The 19,917-nt window shown below is 36.4% G+C and overlaps 1 protein-coding gene across 6 annotated transcripts in view; it reads left to right on the forward strand.

Moving 5' to 3' along the window:
- The window catches only part of LRP1B (LDL receptor related protein 1B), a 1,041,366-nt gene that overhangs the window by 638,548 nt on the left and 382,901 nt on the right, over positions 1 to 19,917 (forward strand). For all 6 annotated transcript variants that reach the window (XM_067472799.1, XM_067472815.1, XM_067472824.1 and 3 more), the window contains exon 7: positions 5,462 to 5,624. In XM_067472799.1, the coding sequence (XP_067328900.1) occupies positions 5,462 to 5,624 (163 nt within the window). The remainder of the gene's footprint in view (positions 1 to 5,461; positions 5,625 to 19,917) is intronic.

Raw genomic sequence — 19,917 nt, forward strand, 5'->3', positions numbered from 1 at the left:
AACACAAGATGATTTGGGGCAATTTTCCTAAACTCTTTCCCTTCTATGCTGACCAGAATAAGTACACGGAAGGATTCCAAAGCAATTCAGCCGATTTATCTGTGAAAGGAAATGGGGAGTGCATGAGTTTAGTTGAATTGATATTTAGGTCATCATCTAATAGTTCCAGCTTTATCAACCCTCAAAGAGTCATGGTGCGGGTAGAAAGAAAAATCGTGAGAAGTCAGATAGGAGGTGAAGGCATGAGGGCCTCCAAATCCCTGCTCTCTAACTGCTCCTCAGTTATTCTCCCAGATTCAGCTGCCTAGCAACACAGCCATGTGGTATGTTTCCTCCATACCTAATCCTTCTTCTCACTAGACTTCCATATTTTATAGAATCTGCCAGATGAAGAGTTATTCCCCAACTCTAGCATCTTAAAATTAATTAACTCACTAAAGTATAGGATTAAATCCAATATTAATCAGAATATCTAGTGAGTTTGGGGAGGGGGGTATTAGTTAATTTACAAATCATCAACTAATTAATTGAACATGAAGCTTTTTCAAAGCTCTGACATTAACTTGTGTGTGTATCTATTCTGCTCTCACTATCTTCACTTCTTATTGGAACTTCTTTTCCTCACTATATGTTTTTAAATGTAAGAAGCTGGTGTATATTGAAATTGTTTTTAAATATGTGAGTGTGTGTATAAAGCATGTATAGCATCTTATAACAAATGTTTTATTCTTTAAAACATATATTTTTATGTGTTTAAAAAATAAAAAGCTTGTTATAAGTTGCTATGATTACCTTATCACATTACCTATAGGATTCGGCATGCAAATCTGGTGTGGAGTGTGGGAAATCCATCACCCAAGCCCCACATTGCCTGACTTCTCCTTTATCACACCCCAAGAGGGAAACGTTCACTACCCGACTTCTCCCCATTGTTGGCTATACAACACAGGAAGCCTCCCATGTTGCAGCGGTGGCGGCGTACAACATTCCAACTCCACTTGTGCAACAGAGCCCTGCCAGAAATACTCTGACATGGTAGGACAGGAGCCAGCAGGCTCCATAGTGCAAGTAGAGTACGACTGTCATACAACTGGCAATTTAGCCCATATGATGAGGCCCTTAGTCTCAGTTTTGGTCTAAGAATGGGCCATCACCCCCCCCCCCCCCATTATCATCATCCTCATGGCCACAGCAGCAACTATCAGAGGAACTGTAACCATTCCACTCAGCTTTGTTTTTATTCTTTAACATTCTTCTCTCAAATAATTTCTCTTCCATGACTTATAGTTCTTTCAGTTTTCCCCTTCCTAGAACTCCATTCCCATGTACACATTTGGTGGATGCATAAATATTTCTATTTTTGAGAGTTTATATATCCCTCCCTTATATATCCCTCTTTCATCAATCTAGGACAGTAGGTCTCTAAGCTTGAAGAGCCTGCTGTGAAAAAGCTTTATTTTGCAGGCTGGAAAATAACATTAGATTTATTTTAAAAGGCACAAGAGACAATGGAAGTTTTGCTCATTAGCAATAGCTGGAAGAACCGGCTCATGTTGTTTTAATCATGTCAGCCAATAAGGGTATTTCAGCTTTTCCCGTTTCTGGCCAAACTTTGAAGTATATTTTTATTAAAGCATTTCTTTAGCTGTTGACTAAATAATTGGCACAAAGATGAAACTTACACTTAATTCTGATTTTTGGAGAAATTCCTGCTTTGATCTTTTTTTTAAATCACAAAAAGCCAATATTGTGTATTTTTAAAACTCCAGTGAGATACATTAAATTGAACATAAAACTGATAGGGATGGTACATCTAATGTAATAAAACATACTGATAGGTAAGCACTAACATACTGCTTAGATAGATACCATTTTCATTTAACTATATCAAAAGCACAAAGGAAACATTATTAGTGACTGTCTAAGGCAAAACTTTATTACCCCGTATAGATAGTCTTCTGTATCCATGAATTTCACCATAAATGGCTTGAAAATACCCCCCCCCCACTTTAAAAAGATTTTTAAAACCCAAACCTTAATTTTCCATTGTAAAAAGAGAGATCATTTTGCTATGCTATTTAATATAATGGGACTTGATCATTCATGCATTTTGGTATCTGTGGGGTGGTGGTCCTGAAATCAAAACACAGTAGATACAATGGGGCAACTAGATAATGCTTATCTCTAAATGAGTTGTTAGGTATGGCAAAAATGCAGTGTGGGTTTTTATTGATTAGCTGTAAGCTATAATGGAGCAGCCAATGGCATGAGGTATTTTTAAAGTGTCTCCAAAGGGTTTGTGCATTACAATCATTTTGTCTGACAACTACAGGGCTTCAATTTTCAAATAAATTTAATGTCCTTTATTTCTTCAGTGAGAGAGAAACACTGCAGAGATTAAAAGCCCTGCTCATTAAAAATGCATCTGCTAGTTAAGTAGGTTTTTCATGTACTTGGAAAAAGTGTAGAATGTGCTTTTTAACTGTGGCAAACTTTGGTAATTCATTACAACTTTCCACTCTTGAAAGCAAGATGCCATTTATAATTCACAAACAGGATTCCCAATACAAACACAACAAGGCAGCCCCAAGACCCAAAGTGGAGCCAGTCTTTCAACACACACAGCACACAATACATTTTTATAGTTGTCCAATGTGGTAAATAATCATAATCCTCATCATCTTTAGTTATATCCCTCCCCCTCTCCAAAGGGACTTGGGGTGGCTCACAACACAAGTAACACTATGTAACACAATTTCTGTTCCTGGGGTATAAATGTCATTTCCTAATTGGGTCTATCATAAAAACATGGAAAAGGTTTATTACACTGCAAATACTTTGTTTTTGCGGGACATCCTGCAGCACATTTTTCTATAATTTTTCAATAAATATCTCATAGTATCTCAATCAATTCAAAATAGTTTGTGGCAGCCACAAAAATGAAATTTCTGGAGTGTAACAACTACTTTCAAAATAAGTACTGCCTGTTTGAACAGGAAATAACATTTTTAAACCAGGGACAGAAAAAAGTTTCAAATTTTGTTACATAGTGTAGTGCTATGTGGTGTTATGTAATATTAATGAATTAACCTTTTCACCAATTATCAAAATCATACACACACACATATACAAAAGACAAAAAAAATGTACTTGCATTTTATATCAACAGCATTTAATATCTGCTATAAAAATAAAATTGTATAGGTATTTCTCCCACTTTAAAAGTCTGTTTGAAGTAATATCTATAATCTTAATAGAATATTGATTTCTGCACTCTAATGCACATCTATAATGCACATCACTACATCCGTAATGTTGAAAGCACTGTGTGTGTTGTGTGTCTCTGTGTGTATCAGCTCTCACCTGACTTCTCAGCTATTTTATTTATACTTTAATACGGGTCTTGAGCATCCAGAGATTTTGGTTACCGTGGTAGATCTCAGAACCAATCCTCCATGGATATCGAGATCTGACTGTGGCTAGATGTACACTGCTCCATATCCCAGGATCTAATCCCAGATTGGTCAACTATAATGATACTACACATATCTCCAGCATCCCAAATTGATTAGCTAGAGCAGGGTTTCTCAAACGTTTTCAGCTGTGGAGCCCTTTTGAAACAAAAATTTATCATGGAACCCCAAGAAAAGTTTCTCTGTCTGTCAGTCTGTCTGTCTGTCTATCTCAGGCATGGGTGATTTTTTTTTGACCAACATAAACTTAATGGTGTTTCAGTGGAAGATCCCAGGGGCCATCCTGTTCAACCTCTTCCGCCATGCAGGAAAAACACAATCAAAGCACCCCCAACAAATGGCCCAACCTTTGTAACAACAACAATAGCAGAAACCCCAGGGACCATCCAGATCAACCCTCTTCTGTCATGCAGGAAAAGCACAATCAAAGCACAACCTGAGTGGTAGGAAGAAAAGAGGGTTTTTGAAGCTAGCAAAAGGAGGGGAAAAGAATCTGGGTGACGAGGAAAGTGAGGAGAAAAGGCATTTGGCATCAAGGAAAGAGAGGAAAAAAGGCTTTTTGGGGAAGGGGAGGGGAGAGGGAGCAGGAAAGAGGAAGGAAATCTGGGAGAAGGCAGGAGGAGGAGGCAACCACTGAGCATCTCCCCCAAGGGCTCTGCAGAGCACACTTTGAGAACCGCTGAGCTAAAGGATGTCCTAAGACAACCCTTATCTACCTCTTTTCTGGGACAGCTTTCTTGTAGTTGTTGCTCTCCTGAATCTCCACCAGCATTAAATATGATATCAAGCTATATTTTGCAATATTTGACTCAACATTTCCTTTATGGAAAGAAATGTTGTGGAATGCTATATTATTTATAGAAAATGTGTGGAATGCTATATCTCTTGGAAAATGTGTGTAATGCTATATTATTTATGCAATCCAACATTGCATAAGCACAGTTTGAAGTGTGGATATTGACACAGTGCTGCTAGACATTTTTGCCCACCACAATTGATTCCTGTTCTTTTAAGACTATGGTCTATGAACTGAAGCACTGGGAGAGAGAATTATGGCTGGGCTGCACAAATGTAATAGAGTATACACTGGCATCCCAGTATGGATAGTGGTCCATATATTGCCACCCAGGTGCACCAAATACTGGAGGAAATAAGTGAATGGAAAAGAAGAAAAAAGGCACAACTAATCCCTTTTGCTGATTAAGCATTGTATTGAGAAATGCATAGAGTGTGGCCCTATTCTATTTCTGATTGGTCTAAGTTTTCTGAGATCTCAGGACAGGCTTCTTTTGCAATTGAAACCATAAGCCCCTTAGCTGGAAATGCTGGTCTTGAAACCAAGAGATTCTGCATGCAAAGCATATGTTTTCTTTCTGAACTATGGCTCTACCAAAAAGAGCTCAGTATTTGGATATAGTGATGCATGCTTGATAGTAAAAGGCAATGGCCTGAGTTGTTTTGTAGATGAACTGCTAAAAACACCAATTTTTATGTAAAAGCAATCTGCTGTGTTCTCTTTTTTTCTGTTATCACATACAGGTGGGGTTATAGTGCCTTTCTAAAGCGTTCAGATACATCATGACTTATTTCATACATTATGTCTATGGTGAAGGTGAAAACTAAAATAGTTTTCATGTTGGTTAAAAAAGTGGTTTATGTAGGAAAAAAATCTTATCAGTACCACTATGATGTGTTCGCCCACTTTGAAATGTGATATTTTAATGTAATTATTATAATTCTTACTTGAAGAGAAAACGTGTACCTGAATTTCCTTTGACTTAGAACAAAAATTGTATTTTTGTTTGGCATTCTACTGTAACGCTTTATAAAACTTTAGGTAAAATTTACTGTTTTTATTCCTTGTTCTAAGAGAATTCATTAACACTTTGAACAGTTTCAAATGCATAGCACATTGCCTTTTGTGTAATATCTTCTGTTACTCATACAGAAATAGCACAACTAATTTAATAATCTTTTCCTTATGACAGATATACAACAAATGGCAGTGGACTGGTTTACTGGAAATTTTTATTTTGTGGATCGCACAAGTAACACAATCTTCGTATGCAACTATAATGGAACTGTATGTGTTATCCTCATCGATCTTGACCTTCACAACCCCATGGGAATGGCTGTGGACCCTAGTCTGGGGTAAGGTTTTCAGTGGTATAAAACATGCCTTTGATGTACTGCCATGTGGTCTCTTTCAACTATAATTCTATGATGCTACTTACTGAGATGCAAAAGACTCTTTTGTCAAAGTGTGGAATGATTGATTTATAGCACATCCAATTTTAATATTTTCTCACTTAGACTAAGTATTTTTGTCTAAATTATTCATTTATTTGTGCGCGTGTTTGAAAAACTTGTGTTATATTCATTTGGTATTTCACACCACCTAAGTAATTAACAATATAAGTTTCCAAAATTATATAACATTGTCTTAAATGGCTAGCCCTTAACATTTGTAGATTTGACTTTTGTGGATTTGATTATTTGTAGTTTTTGTTCATCGTTATTTCTAGAAATCTCTAGGTTTTTCAGTGCAATTCTATGGGTAGTTTCTCATGGAACTTGACCATATAGTTCTGCTAGAGAACCTAGAGAATCCTAGAGAGATGTTATGTTAGATTTGTACAAAAAATATTTTCAGTTCACACTTTTATGGAGGTCCTACAAACCTTATCTTAGTGAATGTAGAAACCTGACTGTAATAACATGGCATACAATGAAACACAAAAACTGAATGCCTATTCAAGCAGGAAGGTTTTTCCCTTGCTCTGTAGCATTTTCAGAAAGTTTTGAATGTAGCTTCTGAGGTGAAAGAATTTCACAGTTTAGGTACTTTCTCATTTTTCTCTATATCAAAGCTCCTCCCTCAGTTTAAGAAATTGAATATGAATGTGTGCGTGTGTGTGCTTCTTGTATAAAATATTATGTAACAAGATTTGCCGGACTTACTTCCAGGCAAAGGATTGTGCATTAAATTGTACCCTTAGTGTAATGCAGTATAACCTGCTGAATTTGGAAACTCCTTTGATAAGTGGTTAAATACTAGGGCTGGGTAACCACGGAAAAAATTTGGTTCTAAACTCGTTTCGTTTTTAGGGGTTTTTTTGCATTTCGTTTTTTAAAAGATTTCCGAAATTTTTCTTTAAAAAAGTTCGAAATATACGCAATTTTGTAAAATTACGAAACAATTACGAAACAATTTCGAATCGATTTGTTAATGGCGGACGCAATTGCGCAATATGCTAAAAAACCCTCCAAATGGGACAGGGGGAACTTCTGAAGCTTCCCTCTCCCTCTGTTGTTGACTGTTGGTGTTATAATTTATTTTTTATCACTGATAAAACAAACAGAAACCCTAAAACTTGCACCAGACATACGGAAATAATTACGAAACAATTTTGAAACAGTTTCGAAACAATTTCAAAACAATTACGAAACAATTACGAAATAAAATGAAAAAAATCATTTCGATTTTTAATTACTCCTGCATGGCTCAATCGTAAGCTAATTTAAATACGAATTAATAACGAATTATGAAATTAACGAACAAACCGCCCAGCCCTATTAAATACAAATGAACAAGTGACCTTGATAGACTGACATAAGTTCATTTCCTCTGCCACTTTCAACCTTGTTGCTGTCAAAAGGTTTTGTATGAGTCCTTTTGTGAACATGTTCACCAAGGTTTTATAACTGAATTATATAAGCACATTTTGCAATGTTCTGAAAGGGGGTTTATTTAATAAAGAAGAATTAAATAACTCTTTTTCACCATCTGATCAGTTTGTTATCTAACCAGTTTTAAAAGTAGATCATCATTAGCAGCAGAATTAGATTTGCATGTCACAAAAATATAAGATCTGTGAATGCCTGGATAGCAAAGTCACAATTTAACCTTGTGTTATGTTGTGTTATGTTCATCCAAAGATAAAAGTCTATAATGGCTTATTGGAAACATCTTAAAATGCCATAAGACTATCTTCAATAAATAGGAAAATATTTACTGTAGAGACAGCTTGCTAGCCATATGTGGACTTTTGTCACTCTTTATTTAACATCTGATGGAATATTAAGATGAATCATCACAATAGGTTTAATTTTGACATGAACAGCTTGTACGTAAACTTTGAGGAAAGGAAGCTGTTTTCCCGCACAGAGCTGCATTTCTGCTCTCAACAGATGGCAAGCTTGAGTTGATCTGACTGCAGCGATGTTTCAAGGAAATTATGAGAAGTTGTGTTTTAACTGATTTGTTTAGTAATTCCCTTCACAAAGAAATAGAAACCATCTATCAGTTTTTTCAAGTATATTTATTCACATGATCTGTTTTGGTTTCATCTGCTGAAATCCAAGCTACTAATTTTGATCTTTCAGTGGAAGTTGATGTGTTTTATTTGATGTTTTCTGGATTACCGTTGTTCTACTAGAATATAATAAATATGCTGCAATATTCTAATCATGTTCAAATAGGGACCAAGACACAGTTGTTTTTCAGTACCTTTCTTTTGGGTGTTTGGCATTTTATTTTAATATTTGATCTATTTTCTGATTTAAATTGGGGATGACTTTCAACACACTGCTTCTTTTGCTGGTTTTGGGCAGGAGGACTACCTGTTTTTCTTCAACACTTTTGCTTTTTAAAACAGAGCTGTCCTAAAGATAAAGATAACCAAAAAAAAAAAAAAAACAACAACAACAAAAAAGCAGCGGTGTTTCTTTGTTTTGAAATCTTCATCTTAAAAATTCATCTCCCACTGTCCATCATGGGAGTAAACTAAACTACAATAAACCTGTTTCAGTTATGTATTGTCGAAGGCAATATCCGGTGTTTGAGTTATAATACAGTTTTTGCCCTGCTATGCAAGTTTATCTAGACAAGGGGAGGGCATAGATCTTGCAAATCCACATCCTCCTGCTGCGAGCATACCTTCTTTTGATCTCATCACACAAATCAGTTCCCTATGATGCTTCCACCCTGTCTTCTGGACAAAGCCCCATGCCAGCCATCACATGACCAAGGTGGAAGCATTGTTGGGTGCTTTGCCAACCACATGGGAAGCTTCCCATTTAGTGCTGGCTTTAATTGAGGCATCAGATCATCTACAGAAGGGTGACATTTCCCACAAGTGATGTGAGTAGAGCCACCAAGAGGGGCATTGTGCATGGTGACAGATTTGTCCCACTGCCCCACTTTTTTTCATGGAAGCCAGGAGAAGCAGGATGCTTTGTCTGGCTTTTGTGATGAGGCCCTTTGTACCTATCGGGTATAAGAGAATGTGCATGGAGAAAGACCCAGCAGTGAAATTTACCATAGGTTTGCAAGGCTAGGTTGCAAAGGTTGTTCAGCCTCATGCCAAACCAACTGCAGGAGGCAATGTTCTTTTTCAGTTTCCCTCTGCTATAGCACTCCTTCCCTTCCCTTCTTTTCCTCTCGTTTCCCTTGCCTTCCCCCTCCCTCTCAGGACAATCCACAAGTTTGTATGCCCTTAACTTTGTATACTTCTTTAACAACAGAAAAAAATTGAATAAAAAAGTTGTAGTGGTAGTTAGGATGATGGTAGCAGTATATTATGATAGACTTATGGCAGCAGTAAGCAGTGTGGTGATACTGTTGTTAAATGAGTATGAATGCAACATATACTAATAATACAAACAGGATGGAAAGGTGGATCCAGGTTTCAGTGTAAATATTGTGATTGAGTTATAGATGACGCTGTTCATCCTTCCTTTCATAACCTTTTCAGCTCCTCAAAAATGCTAGGTAGAGTTTTTTGGAAACATTGTAGAGCAGGTTGTGATGGAATTGTTTATAATGTTATGTACGCAGAGGAAAAAACTTATTGTAATGTCCAGGAGATCAGTGCAAGAAGAGTCTCACTCATCTACTCCACAGTTCAAAAAATAAGCAGTACCAGACCCAATTAAGATATACAAAGTCATAAGCCCAGCCTTTTCTTTCTCTTCTTCCCTCACTTTAAGTGTGTTGAGCTACATGAGGTAGAAAACTGAAATGGACAGGTATCACAAAGTAGTATATTGTGACTTACTGAATTTTTATAATTTTTCAAGTTCTTGTTTTTTATCTGTATCCTTTATTGCCTAATTACTAGGCCTGGGTAACAACGCAAAAATTTGTTTCTAAAATTGATTTGTATTTGGGGTTTTTTTTTGTTTCGATATTTAAAATAATTACAAAATTTTCCTTTTAAAAAGTTCAATATTTACGAAATTTCGTAAATGGTAAAAAAATAACGAATTGATTTCCGAAACAATAACGAATCGATTTGTTAATGGCGGACGCGACCGCGAAATACGCTAAAAAACCTCCAAAAACTTCTGAAGCTTCCCTCTCCCTCTGTTGTTGACTGTTGGTGTGATATTATAATTTTTTTTCACTAATTAAACCATAAAACTGGCCCAGACATGCGGAAATAATAACAAAACGACCTCAGAACAATAACGAAACGAATACAATAACAAAATACGAAGCATTTACAAAACGTGTTTAAAAATTCGGTTTTTTTAATAATTGCTCCAGAATGGTTCGTTATCGTTTTGTAATTGGAAAAATTAACGAATTATTAACGAATTACGAATTAACGAAACAAAACCGCCCAGGCCTACTAATTACTAAAGTAAAAAAAAATCTATATTAGTATATTGAATTACTGTGTCCACACCTGTTTCATAATGATATTGGCTTTATTTATTTCTTTAATAAAAATTTTAATAAAATTTTCATCATAAGAGTTCATTGCAAGTGGAGCATGAAATGAATGGAATATATAAGTGCAAGCATAACACTTTATTAAAGTTGCTAGCATTTATCAGCCTTTTATATATAATTATGAAATTTCAAAATATGTAATTTTATATTTAAAAATCCAGTTTTACTTCCTTAAAAACTTACCTATTCTGAGAACTTACAAATATGAGAACTTGTATGAGATATCTTCAGCTATTAATATGTTGAAGTTCATCATCCTTGTTTTTTTGTTTGTTTTTTTTTTAAAAAGCAAACCACAGTAACTATATGTTTCACTTATTAGTGACAAGAACTGAATCTCTGCCTTCAGGTTACTGTGAGTTCATCATCCAGGAGAATTCTCCTATTAAATTTATTATCTTATGGATTTTAACATATTTTTTCAGGATCAGGCTTAACTCACTCAGAAACACACCGGCTTTCTATTGCCTCCTTATGCCATTTTTGGTTCAGGAAGCCCAGAATCTGAGCAGTTTGGATTACTGGAGTCAATAATGTATTGTCGAAGGCTTTCATGGCCGGAATCACTGGGTTGCTGTGAGTTTTCCAGGCTGTATGGCCATGTTCTAGAAGCATTCTCTCATGACATTTTGCCCACATCTATGGCAGGCATCATCAGAGGTTGTGAGGTCAGATGGAAACTAGGCAAGTGAGGTTTATATATTTGTGGAATGTCCACAGTTGGAGAAACAACTCTTGTCTGTTGGAGGCAAGAAAGAATGTTGCAATTGGCCACCTTGATTAGCATTGAATGGCCTTGCAGCTTCAAAGCTTGGCTGAATGATTTCAGAATGGTTTTGCATTTGTCTATATAAGTACTATTGCTAGCAATAATGCTTCTGTTGTTAATTGTGCCTTGGCTGACAACTCCCAAAATCCTGTAAAACTGGAATTTCTGAGACTTTTTTTAGCCTGGTGGCATAAAACATAAAAGTAACTCTCTGTTTTGAAGAGTTAAGCATAAGTAATAACTGAGGTTTTCATATTACAGTAAAATGTATATTCAGTTATGTCACATCTGTACGCACTGAACATACATCCATTACTTACTTTTCTTTGCTTTCACATTCATCTGTTGGGAAATTAATGTGGCAGTTTTGAAGCAAATAGTGGGTTTTTTTTTCTGAAGAAGCAAAAAAAAAAGTTAAATAGGAAAAAGGGAAACAATTGCTTAGCTAGTCTGTCTTCATATACCAGTCCACTTTATTTACTTTTCATATTGTCTTCTGGTAAGGGGATATAGCACAATATTAACAGAGAGTTTTGAAATAACAGGCATATATTATTAGAACTTTGAGTTCAAAATTTTATGTGATGAATATAGTAGGGTGAGCTGCACTGTTAGAAAACAATTTAACAAATTGTGAAGGATCAAATGCCGAGCAAAATCTGTGTTCTACAATAATATATTGCCTTTGCCACTTCATCAGAATGAGATTTTTTAACAGTCCCTGGCCTCAACTCTCCTTACTTGATAAATAGTACTAAGAGACCCTTCTTTTTCTGGGCACAAAGTACAAACTAAAGCTGCTGTCACCATAATTCTTCATCTTCCTACATCTTGCAAATTAGTACAACTCGCATTCTGGTGCCAAGGCTTGTTACATCTTATGATACGATAATCATTTTGCCTTTGCTGTGAAGTTTATGGGATGCAAAACAGAATGCACGTGTTTTATAGTAAACAACTGCGAACAAATAAATGACAAAATGAAATGAAATGAGAAAAATGAATAATTTGTAAGGTAACACTCATACTGAATGCCTTGTAAAGTAACAACTTTTACGAAGTAAAAGTTTTTGTTATATCACTCCCTTGTGAATATTAAATGGGAAATTTTTGAAGCATTTGTTGTGCATCCATATCCTGGCAGGCCTCAACCTTGTTAATGTGTCTCACTACACATAGAACCTTTTTTGCTTCCCCTGTAGCACAGATGATGTAGCCTTTCCTTTGGAAAATTACAGTTTTCTCAATTTGAAATTCAGAGTTCCTTCAAGTATGTCTTAATGTAAGGTACACTTACATTGTACATTGTAACATTTAAGTCACATTGTACATTGTAACATTTAAGTCACATTGATCCCTATGATCCAATTATTTCATTTCAGTCCATACCAATTTTTTTGCGCTAGATACTGCTAATATATTGGAAGTCAGAGTTCTCACAAGGATTATTATCTATTGTTTATTACTACTGTCTTTATTACTACTGTCACACAAGTGAAGGGGTTTAATGGAAAAGTTTAGTATAGAGGCATTAGCTTTAAATGATGCCAAACCCGAATGATTTAGGCTAGATCTGTGCTGGCCTATAATCCAAGGATCTGATCCCAGATTGTTTGCTTATACCAGATTATCTAGCAGTCTAGACTAATATAATCCAGCCAATTTGGCCATCAGTTTATACTGAGTGCAAATTAACACATGCCCATTTTAAATTGAATGCAGAAGGACCTACCTTTAAAACATTTTAAAACATTTAAAAGTTTTATTCAACACTGGAATGTGGTCCTTAAAATGTAATCCTGGATCCATCTTCTTGCAATATTGTGGGAAAGAGCTGAAGCCCTCTGGCAATGTGTTCTAAGCACCTCATTAGATTAAGGATTAGGGTTATGACAGTTAATATGGTTATAGACATAGTTTGAATATGGATTGTGAACAAGGCTCTTGGACAAATGGAATATGCACTTTATCTGTTTTAATTTGATTTCAGTTTTAATGTGTTTATTGACTGTATTGTCGAAGGCTTTCATGGCCGGAATCACTCAGTTCTTGTGGGTTTTTTCGGGCTATATGGCCATGTTCTAGAGGCATTTCTCCTGACGTTTCGCCTGCATCTATGGCAGGCATCCTCAGAGGGTGAGGTGGCAGGCATCCTCACCTCACCCTCTGAGGATGCCTGCCATAGATGCAGGCGAAACGTCAGGAGAAATGCCTCTAGAACATGGCCATATAGCCCGAAAAAACCCACAAGAACTGAGTGTTTATTGACTATTAACTGTTTTAATGGTGGGGGTATGTTATTGTTTTTACTGTTGATTTTACCAGTATTGAATTGTACCAGAGTTGTAAACTGCCTTGAGTTCCCCGAGAGGGAGAAAGGTGGGGTATATATGAAGATAATAATAATAATAATAATAATAATAATAATAATAATGTGATTTAAATGTATAGTGCAGATATGCCCAAATATTTATCAGCTCCTATTACCTTGTGAACTTGATGATTTTAGATACTACCTTCCCCTTCCCCTTTCTACTTAATCTAGTGTTCACCGCTTCTTGTGATGTTGCACTATACATTGCTGTTATTGACATCACATCCAATATTATTTAAGGGAATGCGAAATTGTGCATCCATTCCTATAATACTACCATCTCTGAAGTTTCTTTCATTTTTCTTTTTCTGGTAGAAAATGGCACACAGCTTTCTGGAACAGCTGTGTGCCATTTATCTCTACCATTTCCTTCTCTGATACTGTAGATTAATAGGGCTCCCTATGTCATTTACATTTATGTCTTTGCATTGGGACAGCATAATGTTACAACTTCCTTTTTCTCAAAAATTTAACCGGATAGTCTGAAGTACATTTCATTGACTGTTTTGAATGATAACAGTTGGCCATGAAGTACCATCAAGAGACACAAAAAATGAATAGTATGCCAACTAAGACATACCTTCAACAGTACATTCAAATAAAAATAGTCATTAAAGACTGGTGTGAATACAATATGCAAAGACAGAAGTTTTAGAATTAGAGCAAAGTAGCAGGAGAAGAACTTTATAATAAAATTACAAAGTTAAGATATAGCAGGATGGCAGATGTAGTCTAAAGAGGCCTGTGAAACAATGATATTATCCTGTTTATAACAAAGGAGTCTGTGAAAAACAGGGAGCCATATGTTGTGTGTATATTTTCCTTGATGGGTCAACATCAAGGAAAGGTTGCAATGAATGGAAATTATAGTTTCAGTTTATTTTATATCAGTAAAGTATGCTTAATGTGCTAGAAATGGAAAGAATTAAGTCTTTTGTGCAGCCTTGGACAAATTTAATAGTCACATCCATTTTGGGAAAATATGGTAGTGGACAAATTCTTAAGGACTTTATCTCACAAAGCAGCTGTTCCACAGCAATCGTGCTGTGATAGGTAGTGGATACCTACCAGATTGAGTACCTTCAATATTGCACCTCTTTTCTTATGTGGAATTGTGTGGATTTGAAAATTTGATTATCTTTCTGTATAATATCCTAACCACACCTTCTTGAATTTCCACTGCTTCAAAATATTTTTGAGCAACTTTGTAGTTTCAGAAATGAATAACAGAAAAGGGGAGAGAATGGGAGAGGAGGGGAATCCAATACCTTCACATCATTTTATTCCTGGCATGCTGGCACTGAAGTGGATCAGAGCAATTATGTAAGCATTTCCTAAATGCTTATGTGATTGTCTCAGTAAGGAGGAAAGTACTAGCAAACAAATTTTCCTGCCACTATTTATTAAAAATGTACAGCCACAGGGGAGCATTATGTGTATCATTTACTCACACAGAACAGTGCAAGACATTATGTATGTCCAGATGAGCCCAGATGGGACATGTTTCACTGAATGTAGAAAATTTAAATATGGGAAAGAGGGGATGAACATTTATCCAAGTGTATTAAAGGAAGGGATGCATACTAAGATTCAGCTTCAGTCAATTTTGTTTACTTATTGAATTTATTATTTAATTTATCCCACCTTTCCCTTGATATAGGGTTTTAAGAATCAATGTGTTTATTTAAATACTATCAGATTGGATCAAATTTGCCCGTATACCAAAGATTAAAATCTCTAGAATCTGCCTAAATATGTTAATGCATGAGACAATATGCTACTGCTTCCCATGAACAACAAAATGAAAGGTAGGAGCAATAGAAAACAATAGAAAAAGAACAATGAAAGAACTAACAAAAGGAACACATATGCACACGTTTTGTAGTTGCGTTTTCATTTATAAAGTCTTCCCAAGTTATATTCTTCGCATGTTAGGCTATATTGAACCATATTGGAATTGGAGAGCCCCCCTCCCCCCAATAATAAATTGGGCAGATAACTGTGGCATTATTGCTAGCATTATCCAAAAGCATATTTAAAATGCTGTAATTGTCTTCTTCTTCTTTCAACATCCAGATAAAGTCATTTAAAACAGAGGCACAGACTTATAAAAATAAGGAAATATGCTCTGGAATGTATCTGTTCAGCTCCAAGCTCCTTGATGAACATGCATTAACAATATGCACACATAAGCTTGTATTGGAATCTGGGTTTCTGTATTTGGGCTAACGAAGCAAAGTCAAAACTCTTTTTCACAATCAGATTAGAAAGTTTTAAAATGGAAGCAAATGTCAAAACAAATAGAAACCTCATTTGCAAAATTTAAAAAGCCATCAGGTGGATTAGTCTGGTGAAAACAAGATTATTAGGTTGAACAAGAACAAATCAAATTCATCTATTCATGCATTCAGAACAAAAAACCTTTTTTCTTCATGATCAATCTGTTTTATGCTTCTTTCCTTGTGATTAATTGTGTGCATAATTTTAATGCATCATATGATTGAAACGATACAAGCAGTTCAAGGGATTTCTCCTAGTAAAGTAAAATGAATGAATGAATAAACAAAGAGGTGCCATCAGGAATTCCATGCAATTGAGAATATTTGCTAATTACAGCTTTTTCTATTTCATTGGAAATGGGAGAAGTCCTGCACCATTGTTCTTATATTCAATTTTAAATTTCCTAGAGCTCTCAAAGGGCGACATCCATTATTACATAGATTACCTTCCTTGTGGTCTGACAGCAGGATTTATCCTACTCTGCAATCACAGATTGTGCCCTAAATATACAACAGAACCCCCCCCCCCCCGTTCTCTGGAGAAGACATTGGGGGAGGACAGGGCCTGCAGAATATATGGTCAATCGTTCTGCCCATGGTGTCGGTTCTGCTGATGACCAAGTACCATTAGATGACTCTTGAAATTTCTTATCTGGTAACTGTAGTCTTATATAGTACTCTAAAAACAAAAACAATCCACCAGTGGTTCATACCAAGGGATTTACATAATAAAAATGCAGATTTATTTAACCACTGCAACATGTTCATTCTTTTTCGCAGTTTCGTGTGAAGTTGTCTGATAGCTTCAAGCTATCTAGTGAGACAGACTATCCAAGATCACCATGATAAGATATGAGCACTAGGCTATGTTCTGTTCCCAGTAAATTATATTTGAGAACATTTTTCTTTGTGATTATTTTTTCATTCATGGAGAAGAATTTGTAAGCATGTTCTATTTTGGGGATATTTATTCAAAATATGTGAAGCTTTGTACAGCTTCTAATTAATGAATGTTCTTATAACATTGTGTACATACCGGTATGAACAAATAATTGCTGTGATGCACACATAATGGATGAAGGTTTTAATACTAAGTTAAACCCTTAGCTATTATTCCCCATTGAGCTGTCGGATCAGATAATATTCCCAAGTCATCAGTAATAATAAGATTCTATCACACTCTCAGAAGAATTGGCAGCAGCATCAGGTTCTGAGTTAGAATTTGGATCAATGTGTTTAATAGCTGAACTCCCATGTGCAACGATACAATCAACACCCCTTCAAAGCAAGGACTTTTATAATGGAATGGTAGGTATTTGTCACAGCCAGAATGTAATCTCTGTGTAGATTTCTCTTTTATTTCTCCCTTCTGTTCATGAGCTTCTGCTCCCATGTGACTGATGTTATTTCAGTAGAAATATCTGATCGTAAGTAAAAATGTTATTATGGTCAAGGACCGGCACATAAAATGTATGACACATTACAACAGTACTTTGATCATACGATGATTCATAGATTCCAATATGTTGCCTGACTAACTCAGAGCTACTGTGAGCACTAGCAGCTGCACAGAATCTGGAAACTTTGTTCTTTAGACATTTTGATCAGAAATGAGGGTTGGTCAGAAAGAAGCGAATTCTCTTTGGGTTTTTTTTTTACAAGGATAGATACCATTAAAACAGGATTACAGTTACAGAACATACCCAGAAAGTTTCACTTCATCACAAGGGCATTTGTGCTTCTGGGCTAGAGCCTTGAGATGGGCTCATTCCACCCATGCCTCATAAGACACATCAGGCCAGGCTATCCATCTACACATACTGGTAAATCATAGATAAGAATACTGGATGAAAGAGAAATTCCAGTGGGTCAGATACAACAGGTGAAAAGAATTGCATCTCACGCAATGCTAGCCCAGATTTTAAAAACTCTCCAAATATAGCTGCTAGTACTTGAGTGTTGCTACTGAACAGAACTAGGTCATTTAACAGGGGCAAAGTGCCACCCATATACAGCAGTCACATCAACTATGTTGTTCATCGTTCACATGATTACTCAATTTTCTTCTAGCAATACCTGCCTGTCACTCAGTGGGTCTTGAAATGGCCTCACAAAAGGATCACTCTACACCACCAAAGTGGATGATGTTTTGCAGAACCCTGTCTCACACAAGGTCTTTGTTTCTCTGTCACTTATCATTAAGAAAAATGTTGTACCCCTCCCCCTCTGTCTCTCCAGAGACATGACTCAAAGGGTGACACAAAGGGGAGTCATCTCTTCAGACCTGACTTCATGAAATGCACATTAAAGAACACAAAACCTGTTTATTATATTATGAGACTGAGTGGAAATATGTACATTTGGAAAGGTATGTATAAAAATGTATATGTTAAGAGAAATATTAAACCAGAATATTTGCAGATTCCTCTTTTTGCTTTAAAATTTGTAAATGAACCTATTAATAAACATTTGACAAACAGAGCAAAAAGCAAAATTCAAAGATTTGCCACCCCCAGGAGCTTTTCAAAATTATCAGTTTATTTGTGTGTAGAGATACCAGGAAGACCATTTCACTAGTTCTTCAGCAAGAGTAGAAAGTCTCCATCAATTTCTTGAGAATGGGGCTAGCAATCACTATGTGCCAGCTTATTTGTTTTTCTTTTTAACATTCTCTTTTTTTCTTTCTGTTATTCTTTTATTCCCTTCTCCCCTTCCTCCTCCGTTCCTCTTTCATGCATTTCTCTCTGCCGCTATTACTCCTGAAAATGGTACAAGCAGAAACTGTCGAAGGCTTTTCTGTTCGAAGCCAGAAACTGTTCTGGCTTTTTTGTGTGCTATTTTGCATTCTCCATTATGCTCCAGACCCAGCGTCATTCTGGATCCCTGTCAAGGACATTCTGCAAACTGGCCTTTTTGTAATGCCGTAACTGTCAGGAATAAGGATGAATAAGGAAAAAATGATAAATGTTTCTTAGGAAACTTTGTATAGAAACCAGACTTGTAACTACTACCTCTCATGCATATCTACTTATTTATTCTTTAAAATGTCTGTATGTGGTTTCTATTACCTAGATCTCAGAATTTGGTTGATTATTTTTTACATTATTGGAATAGATCTGTCATGGTCTGTTTTGAAGAGGACACAGGCCCATAGCCAGGATTTCGTTTGGGGGGGGGGACTGAATTTTTTTCGGGGGGGGGGGGGGTTGGGGGGGCTGAGTTTCAGGGGGGCTGAGTCTGAGTGAAGGAGGGTCTAGCCTAGCAAACATTTTGTATCATTACCCCAATATCCCCATGCATATGGGATATATTGAGCATGGTGATCAGATCATGATATGAATAAACATAAGTTTAAATAATGCACCAGTAAGGCCTTTTCGCGAACCACCATGAAAATTTCGGGGGGGGGGGGTGGTTCACGAAAAGGCCCCCGGCTACAGGCCTGAGAGGACAAGTGTTGTCCTGTGTGCATCTTCACACTTTCACAGCCTTATGCTTGTATTTTATGGATGGTTAAGAAACATAAAATTAGTAGGTTCTTCTGGGTTTTTTCGGGCTATAGGGCCATGTTCTAGAGGCATTTCTCCTGACGTTTTGCCTGCATCTATGGCAAGCATCCTCAGAGGTAGTGAGGTCTGTTGGAATTAGGACAATGGGTTTATATATCTGTGGAATGGCTGGGGTGGGGCAAAGAGCTCTTCCCTGCTGGAGCTAGGTGTGAATGTTTCAAGGTGTGAAACATTGTGAAACCTTGTGAAACAAGGTGTGAAACATTCACACCTAGCTCCAGCAGGGAAGAGCTCTTTGCCCCACCCCAGCCATTCCACAGATATATAAACCCATTGTCCTAATTCCAACAGACCTCACTACCTCTGAGGATGCTTGCCATAGATGCAGGCGAAACGTCAGGAGAAATGCCTCTAGAACATGGCCCTATAGCCCCCAAAAAAACCCACAAGAACCTAGTGATTCCAGCCATGAAAGCCTTTGACAATATATAACATTAGTGTTTCAAATTTTGAGAGTAGACAGCAGACAAGGGGAATGCCACAGTAATCATGCATACAGAGCAATACAAGGAGAAGATCAGAAAACTCCTGGACCCTACTATATACAAAAAACTCAAGCAAGACCCAACTTCCAAAATAACGAAGAAAACCAACAATCTGATGAAGAACTCCTCAATCAACTTTGACATACAACAACAGCTATTATTATTATTATTATTATTATTATTATTATTAAACTTTATTTGTACCCCGCTAGCATCTCCCAAGGGATTC

The sequence above is a fragment of the Anolis sagrei genome, chromosome 1 (assembly GCF_037176765.1).
Source record: "Anolis sagrei isolate rAnoSag1 chromosome 1, rAnoSag1.mat, whole genome shotgun sequence".
Taxonomy (NCBI): domain Eukaryota; kingdom Metazoa; phylum Chordata; class Lepidosauria; order Squamata; family Dactyloidae; genus Anolis; species Anolis sagrei.